At 47.4% G+C, this 19,193-nt stretch overlaps 1 protein-coding gene across 2 annotated transcripts; it reads left to right on the top strand.

Moving 5' to 3' along the window:
• The first annotated feature begins 1,010 nt into the window (after positions 1-1,010).
• CDK16 (cyclin dependent kinase 16) lies at positions 1,011-17,887 on the top strand. 2 transcript variants are annotated; one of them, XM_077284055.1, is made up of 17 exons: positions 1,020-1,186; positions 3,944-4,079; positions 5,130-5,288; positions 6,784-6,914; positions 12,031-12,156; positions 12,245-12,301; positions 12,548-12,662; positions 14,072-14,166; positions 14,514-14,576; positions 15,077-15,200; positions 15,289-15,409; positions 15,548-15,645; positions 15,843-15,948; positions 16,026-16,068; positions 16,483-16,573; positions 16,746-16,817; positions 16,953-17,887. In XM_077284055.1, the coding sequence occupies exons 1-17, from the start codon at positions 1,157-1,159 to the stop codon at positions 16,991-16,993; spliced, it is 1,608 nt and encodes a 535-aa protein (XP_077140170.1). In that variant the 5' UTR covers positions 1,020-1,156; the 3' UTR covers positions 16,994-17,887. The 2 variants fall into 2 exon arrangements, with proteins under 2 accessions (XP_077140168.1, XP_077140170.1); XM_077284053.1 differs by lacking the exon at positions 5,130-5,288 and having other exon boundaries at positions 1,011-1,186.
• The last annotated feature ends 1,306 nt before the right edge of the window (positions 17,888-19,193 follow it).

The following is a 19,193-nucleotide window of genomic DNA, read 5'->3' as shown; positions in this document are numbered from 1 at the left end:
CAGCAGATTGCACTGTATACAGGTTATTACACTGTATAAGGTTCGGTACAGCGTATCGGGGGTGATTACATGTGTACAGCAGATTACACTGTATACAGGTTATTACACTGTATAAGGTTCGGTACAGCGTATCGGGGTGATTACATGTGTACAGCAGATTGCACTGTATACAGGTTATTACACTGTATAAGGTTCGGTACAGTGTATCGGGGGTGATTACATGTGTACAGCAGATTGCACTGTATACAGGTTATTATACTGTATAAGGTTCGGTACAGTGTATCGGGGTGATTACATGTGTACAGCAGATTGCACTGTATACAGGTTATTACACTGTATAAGGTTCGGTACAGTGTATCGGGGTGATTACATGTGTACAGCAGATTGCACTGTATACAGGTTATTACACTGTATAAGGTTCGGTACAGTGTATCGGGGGTGATTACATGTGTACAGCAGATTACACTGTATACAGGTTATTACACTGTATAAGGTTCGGTACAGTGTATCGGGGGTGATTACATGTGTACAGCAGGTTACACTGTATACAGGTTATTACACTGTGTAAGGTTCGGTACAGTGTATCGGGGGTGATTACATGTGTACAGCAGATTACACTGTATACAGGTTATTACACTGTATAAGGTTCGGTACAGTGTATCGGGGGTGATTACATGTGTACAGCAGATTACACTGTATACAGGTTATTACACTGTATAAGGTTCGGTACAGTGTATCGGGGGTGATTACATGTGTACAGCAGATTACACTGTATACAGGTTATTACACTGTATAAGGTTCGGTACAGTGTATCGGGGGTGATTACATGTGTACAGCAGATTACACTGTATACAGGTTATTACACTGTATAAGGTTCGGTACAGTGTATCGGGGTGATTACATGTGTACAGCAGATTGCATCCCTTGCTCTTCCTGTCATCGCCCGCAGGTTGTCACATTGCATTGAGCTTGTGACATTGTGTCAGTGGGTGGCCCTGGATTTGGCAACAGGAGGGGGCACAGGAAGAGGAGGAGAGAGGAGGAGGAGAGATGGACAGGAGGAGGCAGCAGGAGGGGGAGGAGGACTGCCCAGGAACAATGGCTGAGGATTACAGGGACCTGGCCGGGCCTGCTCCATGTCATTGACTGCTGCTTCATGCCGGTGACTTTCTGCCCTCCAGACTCGGTGAGCCGGGGTCCGCACGCTGCAGGCACCCGGGTGGGCCGGGAGTCGCGCTGCAGTCATTCCCAGCAAACAACAAGAGCAGTGCATTGTGGGGGAGGGATTGCAGGAGAGATCTGGGGAGAGGGGATTAGGATGGTGGCTACAGGAATAGCAGTGACCCTGGGCTGATCCCTGCCGGATGCAGGGGAACAGCGGACACCCCGGGGCTGATCCCTGCCGGATGCGGGGGAACAGCGGAGACCCCGGGGCTGATCCATGCCGGATGCGGGGGGAACAGCGGAGACCCCGGGGCTGATCCCTGCCGGATGCAGAGGAATAGCGGAGACCCCGGGGCTGATCCCTGCTGGCTGCAGGGGAAATAGCGGAGACCTCGGGGCTGGTCCCTGCTGGATTAGGAGGAATAGCAGAGGCCCGGGGCTGATCCCTGCCGGATGCAGAGGAATAGCAGAGGCTCGGGGCTGATCCCTGCCGGATGCGGGGGGAACAGCGGAGACCCCGGGGCTGATCCCTGCCGGATGCAGAGGAATAGCGGAGACCCCGGGGCTGATCCCTGCTGGCTGCAGGGGAAATAGCGGAGACCTCGGGGCTGGTCCCTGCTGGATTAGGAGGAATAGCAGAGGCCCGGGGCTGATCCCTGCCGGATGCAGAGGAATAGCAGAGGCCCGGGGCTGATCCCTGCCGGATGCAGAGGAATAGCAGAGGCCCGGGGCTGATCCCTGCCGGATGCAGAGGAATAGCAGAGGCCCGGGGCTGATCCCTGCCGGATGCAGAGGAATAGCAGAGGCTCGGGGCTGATCCCTGCCGGATGCAGGGGAACAGCAGAGACGAGGTAGACTCATTAGTATCAGAAGCCCCATAGATAAAGTTGGGCATGGTAGACCCTGACCGGCCGGTCCTGTCAATTTACCATCTTACCATAGCATAGTAGGACAGGCTCCCTTTAAAGGGTTGTCCTGTTGGGCAACCTGATATTTAAAGGGAAGTTGCCATTCGGACCCTCAGTAAAGTCCTCCTGACCTATGGTAAAAACAGATATTCACAATAGGACAACCCCTTTTATAGAATTTATGAGAATTGCTTAAAAGGCAATTCCATAATAGAGCTTTTAAAAGAAGCAGGTGCACCAGGGGACTGCCCGTCAGTCATACAGTCTGAAGTGGCTGATAACTGGGAGCAATAAATTGCACTCCACTGAATAGCATGTGGATGTATACGATAGTGTTACTGCCTCTTCACTATCCCCCTGACTGCTGTAGAGTATTCTTCTGCAGAATTTTGTAGGCCCTTTAATCCCGAGCAGATCGTGGGGGTCCAGGTTCTGAGACCCCTTAGAAGGGCGCAGCTCCAGGCAGGAGGGCACTGAGCGTAGTACGGACTCAGTGGGAACTCTGTGCCCTCCTGCCTTCGGAGCTGTGCACTTCTAAGAGGTCTTTTAGTTGATCGGCGGGGATCTCAGGACCCAGATCCCCATCAATCTGCACAGAAATAAAGGGCCTACAACATATCAAAAATTATCCAAAGGTTTAATTACTCCTCAAAATATATATCCTGACGTACATCATGTCCCCTACCATCGCCCTGCATTTCCATATCACCCTGCCCTGGTCCCTTCTCCATGGTGGTATATTGCTTGCGAATGGTCTGATGCTGCTTCTTGTCAGCAGATTATAGCAATTCATTAAAAATGCAGAAATAAAGATCTGATTGCGGCAGAACATATGGCTTAGGAGCCTTGCTCGCATATCTAACGCCGCTCGAGCCCCTGCCAGTCATATCCATAGAGAAAGCGAGGAGTAATTCACAGCGCTCCACCAATTGCACCAACACCAGGGCCGGTCCTACCCTATAGAAGTGAGTTGGGATCACAACCGAGTCAGGGCTACCCCCGTTCACTTCTACAGGAGTGTGGGTGAATATGGCAGCAGTGGAGGATCCTGACTGACCCAGCTGCTACCAGTCCCAAGTCTGAGCTCAATAACCAACCCCTACAAGAGTTATGGTGGCCTTAGAGTTTCTGCTGAGTGATTATCTGAGGGTCTGTCTGGTTTTGACCTCCTGCTTAGACGTTCCAGGCCAACATGGCAGAACGTCCATCACCATCAGGAATGCTATTAACGTTGCTGGTCAAATGTCTCCAAGTTTAAAGATGGTCTACAATTCAAGAGCTTCCTTTCTTGGACGTTCTGACTAAATGTCTGGTGTAACGGAGTCTACCGTGCTGGAGTACCTCTTTCAGTGCCACCCCGTGTTTCAGGAGGTCCACTCTGCTTTAGCTGGAGTCTGAATGAAGGACACTGGCTGGAATTCCTTGATTACATGGGCGCATATAAAATATCACTGCTTCTCCACGTATTTCCAGTATGACAACACTTTACTCACAGGACACAGAATATATATCACACAGGTACAGAGGGCAGGCCTATTGAAAAGCGGCAGGCCAGACATACATTACAATAGCCGCAGGGGGCCGGAGCCTGCCGATATTTACTGTGGGAATTACAAAGGTGGGAGAGGTCAGAAAGGGAATATCTTGTCCCCTCTGCCCAGGGGCGCAGCCTGTGGGCTGATGCATTAGGGACATGTATCTCACATGGAAACTATTATACATACATATACTGCACAACATAATCTGGGTGCTGAGGGTTTCCGTAACATCTGGTATAAGCACCTTTTGATTCTTAGTGATGTTCGTGTTTTCCACCAAATATGTTTGGAAGGACCACAAGGTAGTAGATAACCTATATTCTCCACTTTCAGCTGACAGCCATGGACCGGATGAAGAAAATCAAGAGGCAGCTTTCCATGACCCTTAGGGGTGGAAGGACCACAGAAAAAAGCCCTGGAGACCACTCCGAGCAGATCACTATGGAAGACAATGGGAGCAGTGATAATGGTAAGTCTCCACCTCCTCCACTAAGGATCATGGAGGAAAGGATAGACTTGATGGGTGAGAATACGCAGGTGAGTGTGGTAGATGACATATGTGTTTTGTTTTTTATTGGTGTGCTTATATATCCACCATCAATCAAGATGTTTGGTGAAGACCTTAGAAACCATTTTTGGTGAAAGTTTGATAGGAAGGGGTGGTGTGTGATCAGGCTATGGGGCCAACAGTCCCGTAATATCTCATGATGCGTCATAAAGGTTCATCTATGTGCTAGGTGAGAACCCCACCAGTGTTACACATGCAGGACGCCCTGGTTGACCTTGAGAACATTCTTCTTGGGACTTTTGTAGTTCTGTACATTGGGGTAGAGCCTAGTTACAGGTTTATTTCATGGGACTACAGTTCCTAATACTCCACCACAAGCAGAGATAATGGTAGTGTGGGTACCTCTGAAGGTCGTCCTTCAGGCATCTTGACCTTGGAAAGGTTTGGGACCCCTGTGTTCTCTCTCAGCCTCATCCTTGCTGCAGTGGAGACTGAGGGTCAGTAGGGTGTCCTATAGGATGTTATCACCCCATTAAGTAGGTGGCCAAGTAATGAAGCTGGCGCCAGGTAGGTGAGGGTCTGCGCATCCTGGTGGTAGATTTCACCCATTTCTTACTGGAAGTCTCACTGGTGAGTGCCCGCTTTGCATGCTGCTGGTTTTTGGGTTGAAATCTGGGGATTTTCTTTTTGGCCTTTTTACTTTTTGTTCCTTTTTGTTGAATATGTATGATTTATTTTCCTTTTTTACGTTAATTTATTCTTCCCTTGCTGTCTTTTCCCTTCTTCTCCGGCACCTTCCCCCCTGAATTTGTCATTTCTGTCTTGTTTTCCCCCCATTTTGTTCCTTTCGCCATGGCTTCCTTGCCATCATCCATGCTTCCTTTTGGTTTCCATATTTCCCGTCTGCCTCTTTCCCATCCTCCTGTGGTTCTTATTCTGGATCTCTGCCCATTCTGCCCCATTCTTGCCCTGCTTTTCACCCTACCTGTTGTCCTGACCCTCCCCCCTCAGAGCCCATCGTCCGAAATGGGAGAAGCCTTTCGTCCCACAGCATGCAATCCTTCCTGCACCACTACACCGCCAGCTCCTTCCAAAAGCCGCCCATCCCCCGGCCGCACAGTGCCGTCTGCCGGAGCCTCAGCTCTTACCTGAACCGGAGCAGCCGACTAGGTACGTGTGTGTGCACCTGCAGCCCGAGCGTGCAAAGCCGCCACACCAGGCCTGTGAGCGCACACCCAGCTGTGTGTCCTTCTCTGCAGAACCTCACAATACTCAATACCTCTGCTTCCTATCAATGAATTACTTTTTTAATGCCTCTCACAGCTGAGTGTTTGTTACAGTGTTATCAATCCTCTGTGAGCTGAAAACATGGAGACACAATGTATCAGCTGAGGTCAAAGGGATTTGCAAGGAACAGTTTAGTTTACATCCAGAGGATTTAAGCCTATTTCTTCTTTCATACAGCAGAGGGTTTGCTGCAATGTATCAGTATAATCAGTAGGGTTGAGCAAAAAGGATACTCCGGACCGAGTGGCCACTCGGTGGTCTATGGCCACTGGACCAGAGCCCTGCGAACTGCTCCTTACCTGCCAGCAAGTCACGTAGTCCCGGTGCATCATCATCATCATTGTGGTGTGACGCTGCGCCGACCCTACCAGTCAGAAGAGGCGTCGGGGATGGAGGGAGTCCACAAGGCTCTGGTTCTGTAGCCAACGTGGCTGCTGGTTAAGGGTCTTTTGAATCCTATATTTCTGCCCCCTGGTGGTGAGTTTGATATACAACATATAACAGAACAAGAAAATATTATTTCTACTTGGAAACTGTCAACAAGTTGCTGTTGATGGATCTGGGATTCCTATTACATGGTCCTCCTGGACAGTCGTGTATTATACAGTTGTGCCACAGCCCACTTTCAGTTTTTGTAGCCACATTTGGCCATGTGTAATGTGAATTCCAGCTCCTCCTGTCTCAGATCCTAGGAGCCTTTGGGTGTGATGTGGGGGTAGTCCGGTATTAGGGGTGCGTCTCGTGCATGTACCCGTCGGTGTGAATCCTCTCTCCTAGTGGAAATATCTTCTGGTACAATATGGCTGCTGCCTGCCGTTGTGGGCAGAGATGCCATTGCTCGCAGCAACCATATTGGTGTTGACAGAAGACTGAACAGGAACTGAATAAAAGCGTCTTGCTGTTTGGAAACCGTCAGCAAGGAGCTGTTGACTGATCTCGGAGTATTCATTTCCATCCCCCCTGCTGTGCTGTTTTGTGCTGCTTTCCTCTGCTCCTCTACTTGGCATTAGTCGCCTGCTGCTTTTGCTGACTAACCTTTGCCCCTCGTCCTCTGTGGCATCATCCTTGGGCTTACACTACACTCTCTGCAGTGTCGTTACCATTGCATCGCACTCTGCTGCCACCATAACGTAATGCATCGCCCACATGGTTTACTTTGCATTCATCCTTCCTCTTGCTTTGTGACTGCTGCCATCATTCCAGAGCCTCTGAAAGGATAACCAATTTCCCTGACCTCAGCACCAGATTTAAAGGGGAACTCCAGTTTTAAATATAATAGCGTGGATTCCTTTCCTCAAAAGTCATCCTTTTAACTTTGGGTGGTAGTTTGTCATGTGTCCAACTCCCCGTGTGTGACAAAACTGCTCCCTTTGTCTAGAGATTGTACATGAAGACCTGAAAATGGGCTCCGATGGGGAGAGCGATCAGGCGTCTGGCTCTTCTGATGAAGTTCAGTCTCCAGTCCGGGTCAGGATGAGGAACAACGTCGCACGGAAAATATCCACCGAGGTAAAACGTTCTGTCCTGGACTTCTCATCATCCTTGTTAATTAGACGTTTGGTCGCCAGCCAATATGGCCGCCCTTACAGGTCTGTAGCGGAACTTACTAATCCACATTGGCTCTAATTCTTGGGGTGTCTGGTAAAAAAAGAAATATGTGAATCTGGGAAAGTTGACTTAGTGTAATTATTTCTAGTTGGAAACTGTCAGCAAGTTGCTGTTTACGGATCTGATATTCTTAGTACATGCACTTTCCGATAATCGTGAATTAGAAAGCTCTGCATTGGCTTCTATTCTATGCCTGTCTTAAAAAGATATGCAAATTTGGAAAAATTCACTTGGAGTAAACAAAAAAAAAAAATAGGGTTTGTACTTAAAAACTGTCAACGAATTGCTGTTGATGGATTTGGAAATATTAGGAAGGTCTATATTGGCTCTAATTCTGGGTGTCTTGTGAAAGCAAAGCTACACATTAGAGAAAATTCACCTAGTGCAATTGTTTCTATTTTTAACCCCTTAGTGACAGAGCCAATTTGGTCCTTAATGACCAGGCCAATTTTTACAATTCTGACCACTGTCACTTTATGAGGTTATAACTCTGGAACGCTTCAATGGATCCTGCTGATTCTGAGATTGTTTTTTTGTGACATATTGTACTTCATGTTAGTGGTAACATTTCTTCGATATTGCTTGCGATTATTTATGAAAAAGACAGAAATATGGCAAAAAAATTAAAAATGTTGCAATTTTCAAACTTTGTATTTTAATGCCCTTAAATCAGAGAGATATGTCACAAAAAATAGTTAATAAATAACATTTCCCACATGTCTACTTTACATCAGCACAATTTTGGAAACAAACTTTTTTTTTGTTAGGGAGTTATAAGGGTTAAAAGTTGACCAGCAATTTCTCATTTTTACAACACCATTTTTTTTTTAGGCACCACATCACATTTGAAGTCATTTTGAGGGGTCTATATGATAGAAAATAACTAAGTGTGACACCATTCTAAAAACTGCACCCCTCAAGGTGCTCTAAACCACATTCAAGAAGTTTATTAACCCTTTACGTACTTCACAGGAACTGAAACAATGTGGAAGGCAAAAATGAACATTTAACTTTTTTTGCAAACATTTTACTTCAGAACCATTTTTTTTCATTTTCACAAGTGTAAAAACAGAAATTTAACCATAAATGTTGTTGTGCAATTTCTCCTGAATACGCCGATACCCCATATGTGGAGGTAAACCACTGTTTGGGCGCACTGCAGAGCTTGGAAGTGAAGGAGCACCGTTTGACTTTTTCAATGCAGAATTGGCTGGAATTGAGGTCGGATGCCATGTCGCATTTGAAGAGCCCCTGACGTGCCTAAACAGTGGAAACCCCCCACAAGTGACCCCATTTTGGAAACTAGACCCCTTAAGGAACTTAACTAGATGTGTGGTGAGCACTTTAGATCCCCAGGTGCTTCACAGAAGTTTATAACGTAGAGCCGTGAAAATAAAAAATCGCATTTTTTCTACAAAAATGATCTTTTTGCCCCCAAATTTTTATTTTCACAAGGGTAACAGGAGAAATTAGACCACAAAAGTTGTTGTGCAATTTCTCCTGAGTACATCGATTCCCCATATGTGGGGGTAAACCACTGTTTGGGCGCACTGCAGAGCTTGGAAGAGAAGGAGTGCTGTTTTACTTTTTCGATGTAGAATTGGCTGGAATTGAGATCGGACGCCATGTCCCGTTTGGAGAGCCCCTGATGTGCCTAAACAGTAGAAACCCCCGACAAGTGACCCCATTTTGGAAACTAGACCACTTAAGGAACTTATCTAGATGTGTGGTGAGCACTTTAAACCCCCAAGTGCTTCACAGAAATTTATAAAGAAGAGCCGTGAAAATAAAAAATCCTTTTTTTTCCCTCAAAAATGATTTTTTAGCCTGCAATTTTTTATTTTCTCAAGGGTAACAGGAGACATTGGACCCCAAAATCTGTTGACCAGTTTGTCCTGAGTACGCTGATACCCCATATGTGGGTGGGGGCACTGTTGGGGCACTGTTTGGGCACCCATCGGGGCTCGGAAGGGAAGGAGCGCCGCTTGGAATGCAGACTTTGATGGGATGGTCTGCGGGCGTCATGTTGCATTTGCAGAGCTCCTGATGTACCTAAACAGTAGAAACCCCCCACAAGTGACCCCATTTTGGAAACTAGACCCCCCAAAGAGCTTAGGCTACGTTCACATTTGCGGTGTGCGCCGCAGCGTCGCCGCCGCAACGCACAGCGCAAATGTGAACACATGCACAACGCTGCTTTTTGCGCCGCATGCGTCCTTTTTTCCATTGATTTTGGACGCAGCAAAAATGCAACTTGCTGCGTCCTCGGCGCCCCGACGCGGGCGCCGCAGGGACGCATGCGGCGCAAAAAGCAAGTGCACCGCATGTCCATGCGCCCCCATGTTAAATATAGGGGCGCATGATGCATGCGGCGCCGCTGCGGTGCCCGACGCTGCGGCGCTAGCCGCGAATGTGAACGTAGCCTTATCTAGATGTGTGATGAGCACTATGAACCCCCAACTGCTTCACAGAAGTTTATAATGTAGAGCCATGAAAATAAATAAAAAAATCATATTTTTTCCACAAAAATGATTTTTCACCCCCAAATTTTTGCTTTCACAGGGGTAACAGGAGAAATTGGACCCCAAAATGTATTGTGCAATTTATGCTGAGTAGGCTGATACCCCATATGTTGGGGTAAACCACTGTTTGGGCGCATGGCAGAGCTCGGAAGGGATGGAGCGCCGTTTTTGAATGCAGACTTTGATAGAATGGTCTGTGGGCGTTATGTTGCGTTTGCAGAGCCCCCGATGTACCTAAACAGTAGAAACCCCCCACAAGTGACCCCATTTTGGAAACTAGACCCCCCAAGGAACTTATCTAGATGTGTGGTGAGAACTTTGAATGCCCAAGTGCTTCACAGAAGTTTATAATGCAGAGTTGTGAAAATAAAAAATATTTTTTTTTCCCACAAAAAAGATTTTTTAGCCCCCAAGTTTTTATTTTCACAAGTGTAACAGGAGAAATTGGACCCCAAAAGTTGTTGTCCAATTTATCCCGAGTACGCTGATGCCCCATATGTGGGGGTAAACCACTGTTTGGGTGCACGGCAGAGCTCGGAAGGGAGGGAGCACCATTTGACTTTTTGAGCGCAAAATTGGTTGTGGCGTTTAGAGACCCCCTGATGTACCTAAACAGGGGAAACCCCCCAAATCTAACTCCAACCCTAACCCCAACACACCCCTAACCCTAATGCCAACCCGATCCATAATCCTAATCACAACCCTAAGGATAATCGCAACCCTAACCCCAAAACAACCATAACCCTAATCAGAACCCTAAATCCAACACACTCCTAATCTCAACCCTAACCTCAAACCTAACCCTAATCCCAATACACCCCTAACCTTAACCCTAATCCCAAACCTAACCCTAATGCCAACCCTAATCCAAACCCTAATCCCAACTCTAACCCTAACTTTAGCCGCAACCCTAGTCCTAACTTTAGCCGCAACCCTAGTCCTAACTTTAGCCGCAACCCTAGTCCTAACTTTAGCCGCAACCCTAGTCCTAACTTTAGCCGCAACCCTAGTCCTAACTTTAGCCCCAACCCTAGTCCTAACTTTAGCCCCAACCCTAGTCCTAACTTTAGCCCCAACCCTAGTCCTAACTTTAGCCCCAACTCTAACTCTAGCCCTAAATTTAGCCCCAGCCCTAACCCTAAATTTAGCCCCAACCCTAACCCTAAATTTAGCCCCAACCCTAACCCTAAATTTAGCCCCAACTCCTCTAGCTGCCGGCCGGCAGATCATGGCGGGCGCACTGCGCATGCGCCCGCCATTTTCTTACAGAAGGAAGAAGCCGGCGGCCAGAAGAGGACACAGGAGGACCCAGGGACACCGGTTAGTATGATAGGGTCCCCGAATCCCCCTATTTCTCAGTCCTCTGATGTGCGATCACATCAGAGGACAGAGAATTACACATCGCTTTTTTTTTTTTTTTGCGGTCGCCGGTAAACGGTTAATTACCGGCGATCGCAAAACAGGGGTCGGTAAAAACCGACCCCGATCATGTTCTTTGGGGTCTCGGCTACCCCCGGCAGCCGAGACCCCAAAGATCTCCCGGGTGCCGGCTGGCGGGCGCACTGCGCATGCACCCGCCATTTTTTTGTCGGAAGAAGATGGCGGCGCCCATCGGGAGCCACGAGGAGCACCGGGGGAGACAGGTGAGTATCGGGGGGCGATCGGGGACCCCATTTCTCTGTCCTCTGATGTGCGATCACATCGGAGGACAGAGAAATTAAATGGGAAATCGCGTTGGTCTTTTTTGTGACCGCCGATAAACAGTTAATTACCGGCGATCGCAACTCGGGGGTCGGTAAAAAATCCCCGAATCATGTTCTCTGGGGTCTCGGCTACCCCCGGTAACCGAGACCCCAGAGAAAATCCGACTCTGGGGGGCGCTATTCACTTTTTCCACAGCGCCGTTAGTTAACGGCGCTGTGGTTTAAGTACCCTTAGCGGCCGCCGTTAAAAGGCGTATCGCCGGTCGTTAAGGGGTTAATCTGTCAACACGTTGCTGTTGACTGATCTGATATTTTTACTACATGCCCTCCCGGACAAGCATGTATTAGAACGTTTTACATTGGCTCCTAATCTAAGGGTGTCTTGTAAAAAGAGATTTGTGAATTTGGGTAAATTCACCAAGTGTAACCAAAAAACAAGTTTGCACTTGGAAACTGTCAACAAGTTGCTGTTGATGAATCAGGAATTATTAAATGCCCTCCTGGACATTTGTTTATTAGGTCTACATTTGCACTAATTCTGGGGGTGCTTTGGAAAAATGAGGGATGCGAATTTGGGAATATTTTTCCTCTGTAACCTAGAAGAATAAATCTTGTTTCTACTTGAAAACTGTGGAAAAGCAAGCTGCTGTTGACGGATCTGGGATTCTTATTACATGCCCTCCTGGGCAATCCTGTATTAGGAAGTTGTAGCACATCCCGACTTCAGCCTTTGTAGCCACATTTGGTCGTAGCCGAGGACCCTTTTAAGTCTTTGTGTCATTCTTCCCCCAGGATGTAAATAAGCGCCTGTCCCTCCCGGCCGATATCCGTCTTCCTGAGGGCTACCTTGAGAAACTGGCCCTGAGTAGCCCCCCGTTTGATAAACCTTTGAGCAGACGACTGAGGAGAGTGTCTCTGGTGAGTAACCGTGGAGCCTCGCACCTCCCCCCAATAATTGTAGCTCCCCAATACTGACTCTTTGGTCTGTCAATGTATTCTCTTGCAGTCGGAGATTGGTTTTGGGAAGTTGGAAACCTATGTCAAATTAGACAAACTGGGAGAGGTGAGCAAACTGGTCTGTACTGGTGATAACTCCGAGCAATGGGCAGGGTGTGGATTTAAAGGGCTGTCTGGTATTGCAGCACAATTCTATTCGCTTTAATAGGAGCTAACCTGCAGTACCACAAGCTACCTGAGGATAGGAGTGGCACTGTTTTTGTACTCCTAGATGATTCTTTAACCTTAGCAATATGGGAGGAGACATGAGACGTTGTCCCTTTATTTACGCCCCATTTTCCTTCTTTCTCAGGGTACGTATGCCACTGTTTACAAGGGCCGGAGTAAGCTGACGGAGAACCTGGTGGCTCTTAAAGAGATTCGCCTGGAGCATGAAGAAGGTGCACCATGTACAGCCATTCGGGAAGGTAGGTATCAAGGACAGAGCCATAGATACTCATGACAGCACTAATATTGGGCTCCAACCATGTTTCCAGGGGTAACTATTGGGTGGGGGGGGGGTAAAAGATGACCTCTGTCTAAGAGGGGTGGTCTCTTCATTCCTCCAATACGTAGAACTCTTTAAAATGAGTGCGCTAGATGAGAGACATGATTATGTCATCAGATGCAAAGCTTTATGGGTAGCAGTTGCCTCCGGGCTCTCGTGTTTCAAGGATCCAAAAGCCCCTTTGCTACATAAGACCCCCTGTTACAGATGTTGTTTTGGGGTGCAGGAGCTTGTTCTCTGGGCACCACCCTCCATTGATAAAAGTGGCAGAGCTCTGACATCTCACTGACTTTTACTTCTTTAGTGATTGAGCTCTCATTTTGTTTTCCGTTCTGAACAGCTTTAAACATGGGGGCCCCATGACATGTTTTGTATTGGGGTACAGAAGCTTCTCTAGGCATCACCCTCCAATGATGCTAATAAAAGGGGCAGAGCACTGATGACCTCTGGTTTTCCGTCATTGATCTTCTCTCTCGTCTTAGTTTCCCTTCTGAATAACATTAGTCATGGGGGCACAATTGCAGATTTTGTATAAGGGTGCAGGAGCTTCTTCTCTGGGCATCACCCTCCAATGATGCTAGTAAAAGGGGCAGAGCACTGATGACCTCTGGTTTTCCATCATTGCTGACTGATCTTCTCTCTCATCTTAGTTTCCCTTCTGAATAACATTAATCATGGGGGCACAATTACAGATTTTGTATAAGGGTGCAGGAGCTTCTTCTCTGGGCATCACCCTCCAATGATGCTAGTAAAAGGGGCAGAGCACTGATGACCTCTGGTTTTCCATCATTGCTGACTGATCTTCTCTCTCATCTTAGTTTCCCTTCTGAATAACTTTAATCATGGGGGCACAATTGCAGATTTTGTATAAGGGTGCAGGAGCTTCTTCTCTGGGCATCACCCTCCAATGATGTTAGTAAAAGGGGCAGAGCACTGATGACCTCTGGTTTTCCATCATTGCTGACTGATCTTCTCTCTCATCTTAGTTTCCTTTCTGAATAACATTAATCATGGGGGCACAATTGCAGATTTTGTATAAGGGTGCAGGAGCTTCTTCTCTGAGCATCACCCTCCAATGATGCTAGTGAAAGGGGCAGAGCACCGATGACCTCTGGTTTTCTGTCATTGCTGACCTTCTCTCTCATCTTAGTTTCCCTTCTGAATGACTTTAATCATGGGGGCACAATTGCAGGTTTTGTATTAGGGTACAGGAGCTTCTTCTCTAGGCATCACCTTAGTAGTAGTAGTAGTAGTAGTAGTAGAAAGGGCAAAGCTGTCATGTCTCATGGACTGTCCATCATTACTGACCGATTTTCTTTCTCATCTTAGTTTCCCTTCTGAAGGACTTGAAACATGCAAATATTGTAACTCTGCACGATATTATCCACACTGAGAGGACCCTGACTCTCGTCTTCGAGTATCTGGTGAGTTGGGGGAAGAGGGGACACGTTTTTGTAAATTAAGTGTATATTCATGGTAGACGGCTGTATGAACACAGTGGATCGTTTCTCCTTAGTGCTTACTTTTCCAGCATGCTTGCGCTGACATTTTGCTTGTGCAGCTGCAGGTTCAGAGCTCAGTGGGTGTTCCCTTTGAGGCTTTTTCAGCTCATCCTTTTTTCTCCATGTATTATACAATTTTCAGAGTTGCTTATTTTTTTTTTAGTTTAGATGCATTGCAGTAATTAAGATTTTTGCAGACTACACACCCTGAATGATGTTTTATAATGATATATGATGATTTTTTTTTCTTTTTTTTGTTCTCCAATCAGGACAAAGATTTAAAACAGTATCTGGACGATTGTGGGAACTTAATAAACCTTCACAACGTCAAGGTGAGCTTGATGGCCTCTTATCCAATCTTTGCTGACTTTGGCAACCTCAGTTATATAAGTGGCAGCCATAGGCTAATTAACTCTAGACAGATGTCAGATGGGCGGAGCATACTTCCAAGCTCCACCCAGACTGGCTAATTTGTGTATTGCTCTTCTTCCTGACATTTTTTCTGTGCAGCTGCAGGTTCAGAGCTCAGTGGGTGTTCCCTGTAAAGCTGTATCTCTTCTCCCTTCCTCCACTCCATGTTGTGCGCCCAGTCCTTGTGTCTCCACCCTTTCCCTCTCGCACAATGACATTCCTTGTTCAAGAGTTTTTGTGGGGGGGAAAAAGCCTCAGTCATATCAGTGCATGATCAGACTGCACAAGATTTGTTTGTATTTTGTAACTATGGAAACACAGGTCAGCATAGGAGCTGTATACACAAAACGGCAGTATGCTTATTTTCACTTTTCGTCATGGCTAAACTTTTGCTGGAAGTAACGGTGTCCTGTTTCCATAGCTTTTTCTTTTCCAGCTTCTTCGAGGACTGTCGTACTGTCACCGGCGTAAGGTGCTGCACCGAGACCTCAAGCCGCAGAACTTACTGATCAATGAAAAGGGGGAGCTGAAACTCGCCGACTTTGGTGAGGAAACCCCTACCCCCTCCACCCGTGTGTCATCACACCCCTACAATTTTCGTGTGAAGTGAACTGATGTGGTATCTTTCCGCAGGCCTGGCACGAGCCAAATCTATCCCCACAAAAACGTACTCCAATGAAGTGGTTACTTTGTGGTACAGACCACCAGATATTCTTCTGGGGTCTACAGAATACTCAACCCAGATCGACATGTGGTAAGTAACATGGGAAGGAGGGAGATGCGGCTGCATGCTGTGAATATGGAGGGAAGGGGGATCGATATTATCCTGGACACTAAATCTTACAGTCTGGTTCTCACTATTGCTCTCTGTTCTCTGCTCTGCATCCTCTAGGGGTGTCGGGTGCATCTTTTACGAGATGGTCACAGGGCGACCACTTTTCCCAGGATCCACTGTGGAAGAACAGCTGCACTTTATTTTTCGGATACTCGGTAATGATCAAAACTCAGACGTGATACAATGATGATGGGGGAGGGGTAAAATCCATAGAAATGGCTTACTGGCGCATTTGTAGGTGCGTCAGTAACCGTAGATATGGATTATGTGTGATATCTGCCGGATTATCAGATGTTCTGTATTATCAGACTAAAGGGTTTTCCCCATGCTTTCGTACAATGTCTCCGCTTAGGTACACCTACTGAAGAGACGTGGCCCGGGATCCTATCTAATGAAGAATTTAAATCCTACAACTACCCTAAATACTATCCGGACCCCATCCAGAAACACGCTGCCAGGTATGGGCTGTTTATGCCACCAGACCGCCGCCAATCTCGCCCCCGTTTCCTCTAAATCAATGTCTTATTTTCCACAGGCTGGACACCGATGGAGCCAACCTTCTCTCCAAATTCCTTCAGGTAAGTGTGGCTGCCAGGGCATGCTGGGTGTTGTAGTTCCACAGTCGCTAGAGAGCCTCAGGTCACAAACTATTGCCATGGTTGATGCTGCAGAGTGGCTGAAAGCTGCCATGGGATGCTGGGGGTCTTAGTTTCACAAGTACCGGCAAAGCTGAAATTTCAGACCACTATCATAGCTGGCATAGTAGATTTTCAGGGCCTACTGGGATTTGTAGTTTCATCATTGCCAGAAAGCTTCAGTCACAGACCACTGCTACAACCAGTACTGCAGATAAGTTGCAGGCTGTCACACGCTCCAGAGCCTTAGGTGACACACTTTTGCTAATGTCGGGGCATGCTGGGGATTGTAGTGTCACAACCAACAGACAGCTCCAGGGCACTGCTATAACTGGTGCGGATTCCGTATTTCCACAGCTGGAAGGAAGGAGGAGGATCTCTGCAGAGGAAGCCATGAAACACGTATACTTCCAGGAACTGGGTGATCGGGTTGATAAGCTGCCAGACAGTGAGTACCACCACCTGCCCCAGCGCAGAGACCCTCTAACCTACAGACAGTCAGTATGGCTGCTAGTACATCTCCCATGAGTGTCACAGCAGCAGCAGTGGGCTAGGTGGAGGCTGTGTGCCATTCAGGACCCCCGGACTGCACCAACATTTGTGCTCTTTTACCTCTGCAGCTACTTCTATCTTTGCACTGAAAGAGATACATCTGGAGGAAGAGAACAAGCTACGGCCGGCCTCGGAATCCGGTAAGACCCCCTATAAGTGGGCTTTCCAGCAGGTGGGAGCTGCACAAAATGATTTCATAAGATGCTTTGTGACAGCAAGCAGAGACCTTGACCCTGGAAAGAAACTGAAAATAGTGACTCTGTTTCTGTTCGCAGTTCACATACAGTCGCGTCGGCTCAGCCTTGTTCTTGGGTGAAGATTTGGGGGTCCGTTATCAAGGCAAGCGCATGGCTCTACAGCTGAAGGAGCCGGAGCCGGACTGCTCTCTGAGCCTGCAGTAGGTGGGCAAGTGAACATTAAGCAGTGCCAGCATGTGGCATCTACAGTACCCATATTACCTTTCCTGTGGCCGTGCGGACACTATGTGCTGATCTGCTGCTGTTCCTCCGGGGAGGGCTTTTTTGCCACCCGCCCGCCGTGTGTCATACCGTTCTGCTCCTGCCGAATGTCCCCTCCTTGCTCTCCCTTGCGTGCCCGCCCTTCCTACTCTACTCCCAGGCGGACTAGGATGTGTTTCGTTTCTCTATCCTGAGGAGAGCTGATGACTTAACGCAACATTCAGACTTGTCTAATGGCTTCTGCTGGTGGAAATGGACCATGGAGAGGGCAACTGATGCCCTGGACGGACTCTACTCTTGTAGGATAAAGGGGCTGAAAGAAGAACGTGGTGGAAATCGAGGGCCTAGGTGGTTGTGGTGGAAGGGTGGTCGGCCTCTCCCACTGTATGGAAGTCTCCGCTCTCCTTTTCTGGATGGCTTCGGGGGATATAAGATGTCAGCCGTGGTGTCAAGTCACTTTACTTTTCTCAGGAATCGTGATGCAGGGCTGTGCCTGAGGCAGGAGAATCAGTATTATAGAGGGGGGGCTTGTCTAGGGAGACCCTCCCAACTGCGTGCAGGTACCAAAGCTTAGCATTCTGTAGAGAATGGAAAGGATGAGCAGACTATATACAACATATACGTTTCCTGCAAACCTTCCCTATTCTGATCCCTTTCAGTTTGCCACCCAGGGGAGAAGCAAGGAAAGGGCCCCAAACCCTCTTCCTGCTACATATCAGATGTATGAACAACTATTAAAACCGCGAACCAAACTCTGCCTGGTCCCTGCTTCCCTAAGGCGAGGCCGTAGAGGGTGTTTTTTCCAGGTTTTTATCACAACCTATTACCGTTCATGGTGGAGGGAAATGTCTTAAACTAGGGAGTCTCCTATACACAAAGCGATGTTTAAAGTAAATGTGAGTAACCTCGCACAGTGCAGGCAACTTACGGGCTGCAGCAGAGCGGGCACGTTGTCTTCCCTCCGGATCGTTACACCTGCGTTTGGCATTATCTATACCCAGTGCTTTGTGAAAGGATTCACCTCCCTTGACATTCTTTGTATTTCGCTGCCTTACAACCTGCATTTTCACAGTTTTTATTTGAAGGTTTGCCTCAGTTCATGTAAAGAACATGCCTACAACCATGAACACTTGGTTTTCTTTATATTTTGAAGCAAGCAATAAATAGGACAAAATAACTAAACACTTGTGCATAACTATTCACCCCCCCTAAAGCCAGTACTTTATAGGGCCTTCTTTTGTGGCAATTACAGCTGCAAGTCGCTTTGGATAAGTCTCATAAGCTTTCCACATCTTGCTACTGGGATTTTTGCCCATTCCTCAAGACATAACTACTTCTGTTCCTTCAAGTTAGATGGTTTCCTCTGGTGTACAGCAATCCTCAAGTCTGACCACAGATTCTCAGTTGGATTAAGATCTGGGCTCTAACTAGGCAGCTCCAGAAGATTTACATGTTTCCCATTAAGCCACTCGAGTATTTTAGCAGTATGCTTTGGGTCATTATCTTTGCCCCAGTCTCAAAGCACAGACACACAAACAAGTTTTGCTCAAAAATATCTCTTTCGCACCAACCATTTTCTGTCTCTGCTGCCACCACCATGTTTCACTGTGAGGATGGTGTTCTTGGGTTGATAAGCTGTGTTGGTTTGGCTCCAGACATAATGTTTACCTTGGTGGCCAGAAAGTTCACTTTTGGTTTGATCCGACCACAGAACCTTCCTCCATACATTTGTGCAGTCTCACACGTCTTTTGTAAGGCTCATTTTGTGTTTGCCAGTTTTTGTGTTTAAGTAAAAGCTTTTTTTCTGTCCACTCTTCCATAAACACCTCCTCTATGGAGTGTACGGCTTATTGTGGTCGTATGGACAGATACTCCAGTCTCTGCTTGGGGACGCTGCAGCACCTTCAAGGTTACTCTTGGTCTCTGTGCTGCTTCTCGGATTAATGCCCTCCTTGCCCATGCTGAAGGTTTTGGTGCACGGTGCACCAGGGGATCATCAGAGATTGGGATTTTTTTTTTTTTATAGCCCAACCCTGACTAGGACTTCTCAACAACTCT

Source organism: Ranitomeya variabilis, chromosome 2 (assembly GCF_051348905.1).
Source record: "Ranitomeya variabilis isolate aRanVar5 chromosome 2, aRanVar5.hap1, whole genome shotgun sequence".
NCBI lineage: Eukaryota > Metazoa > Chordata > Amphibia > Anura > Dendrobatidae > Ranitomeya > Ranitomeya variabilis.
The sequence above is the reverse complement of the archived record's forward strand: the minus strand, read 5'-3'. Positions and strand labels throughout refer to the sequence as shown.

Coding starts and splice junctions, on each gene's coding strand:
- CDK16 (XM_077284055.1), top strand. CDS start 1,157: ATGCCGGTGACTTTCTGCCCTCCAGACTCG. Junction 1,187..3,943: donor CTTTCTGCCCTCCAGACTCG/GTGAGCCGGGGT, acceptor CTCCACTTTCAG/CTGACAGCCATGGACCGGAT. Junction 15,201..15,288: donor GCTGAAACTCGCCGACTTTG/GTGAGGAAACCC, acceptor ATCTTTCCGCAG/GCCTGGCACGAGCCAAATCT.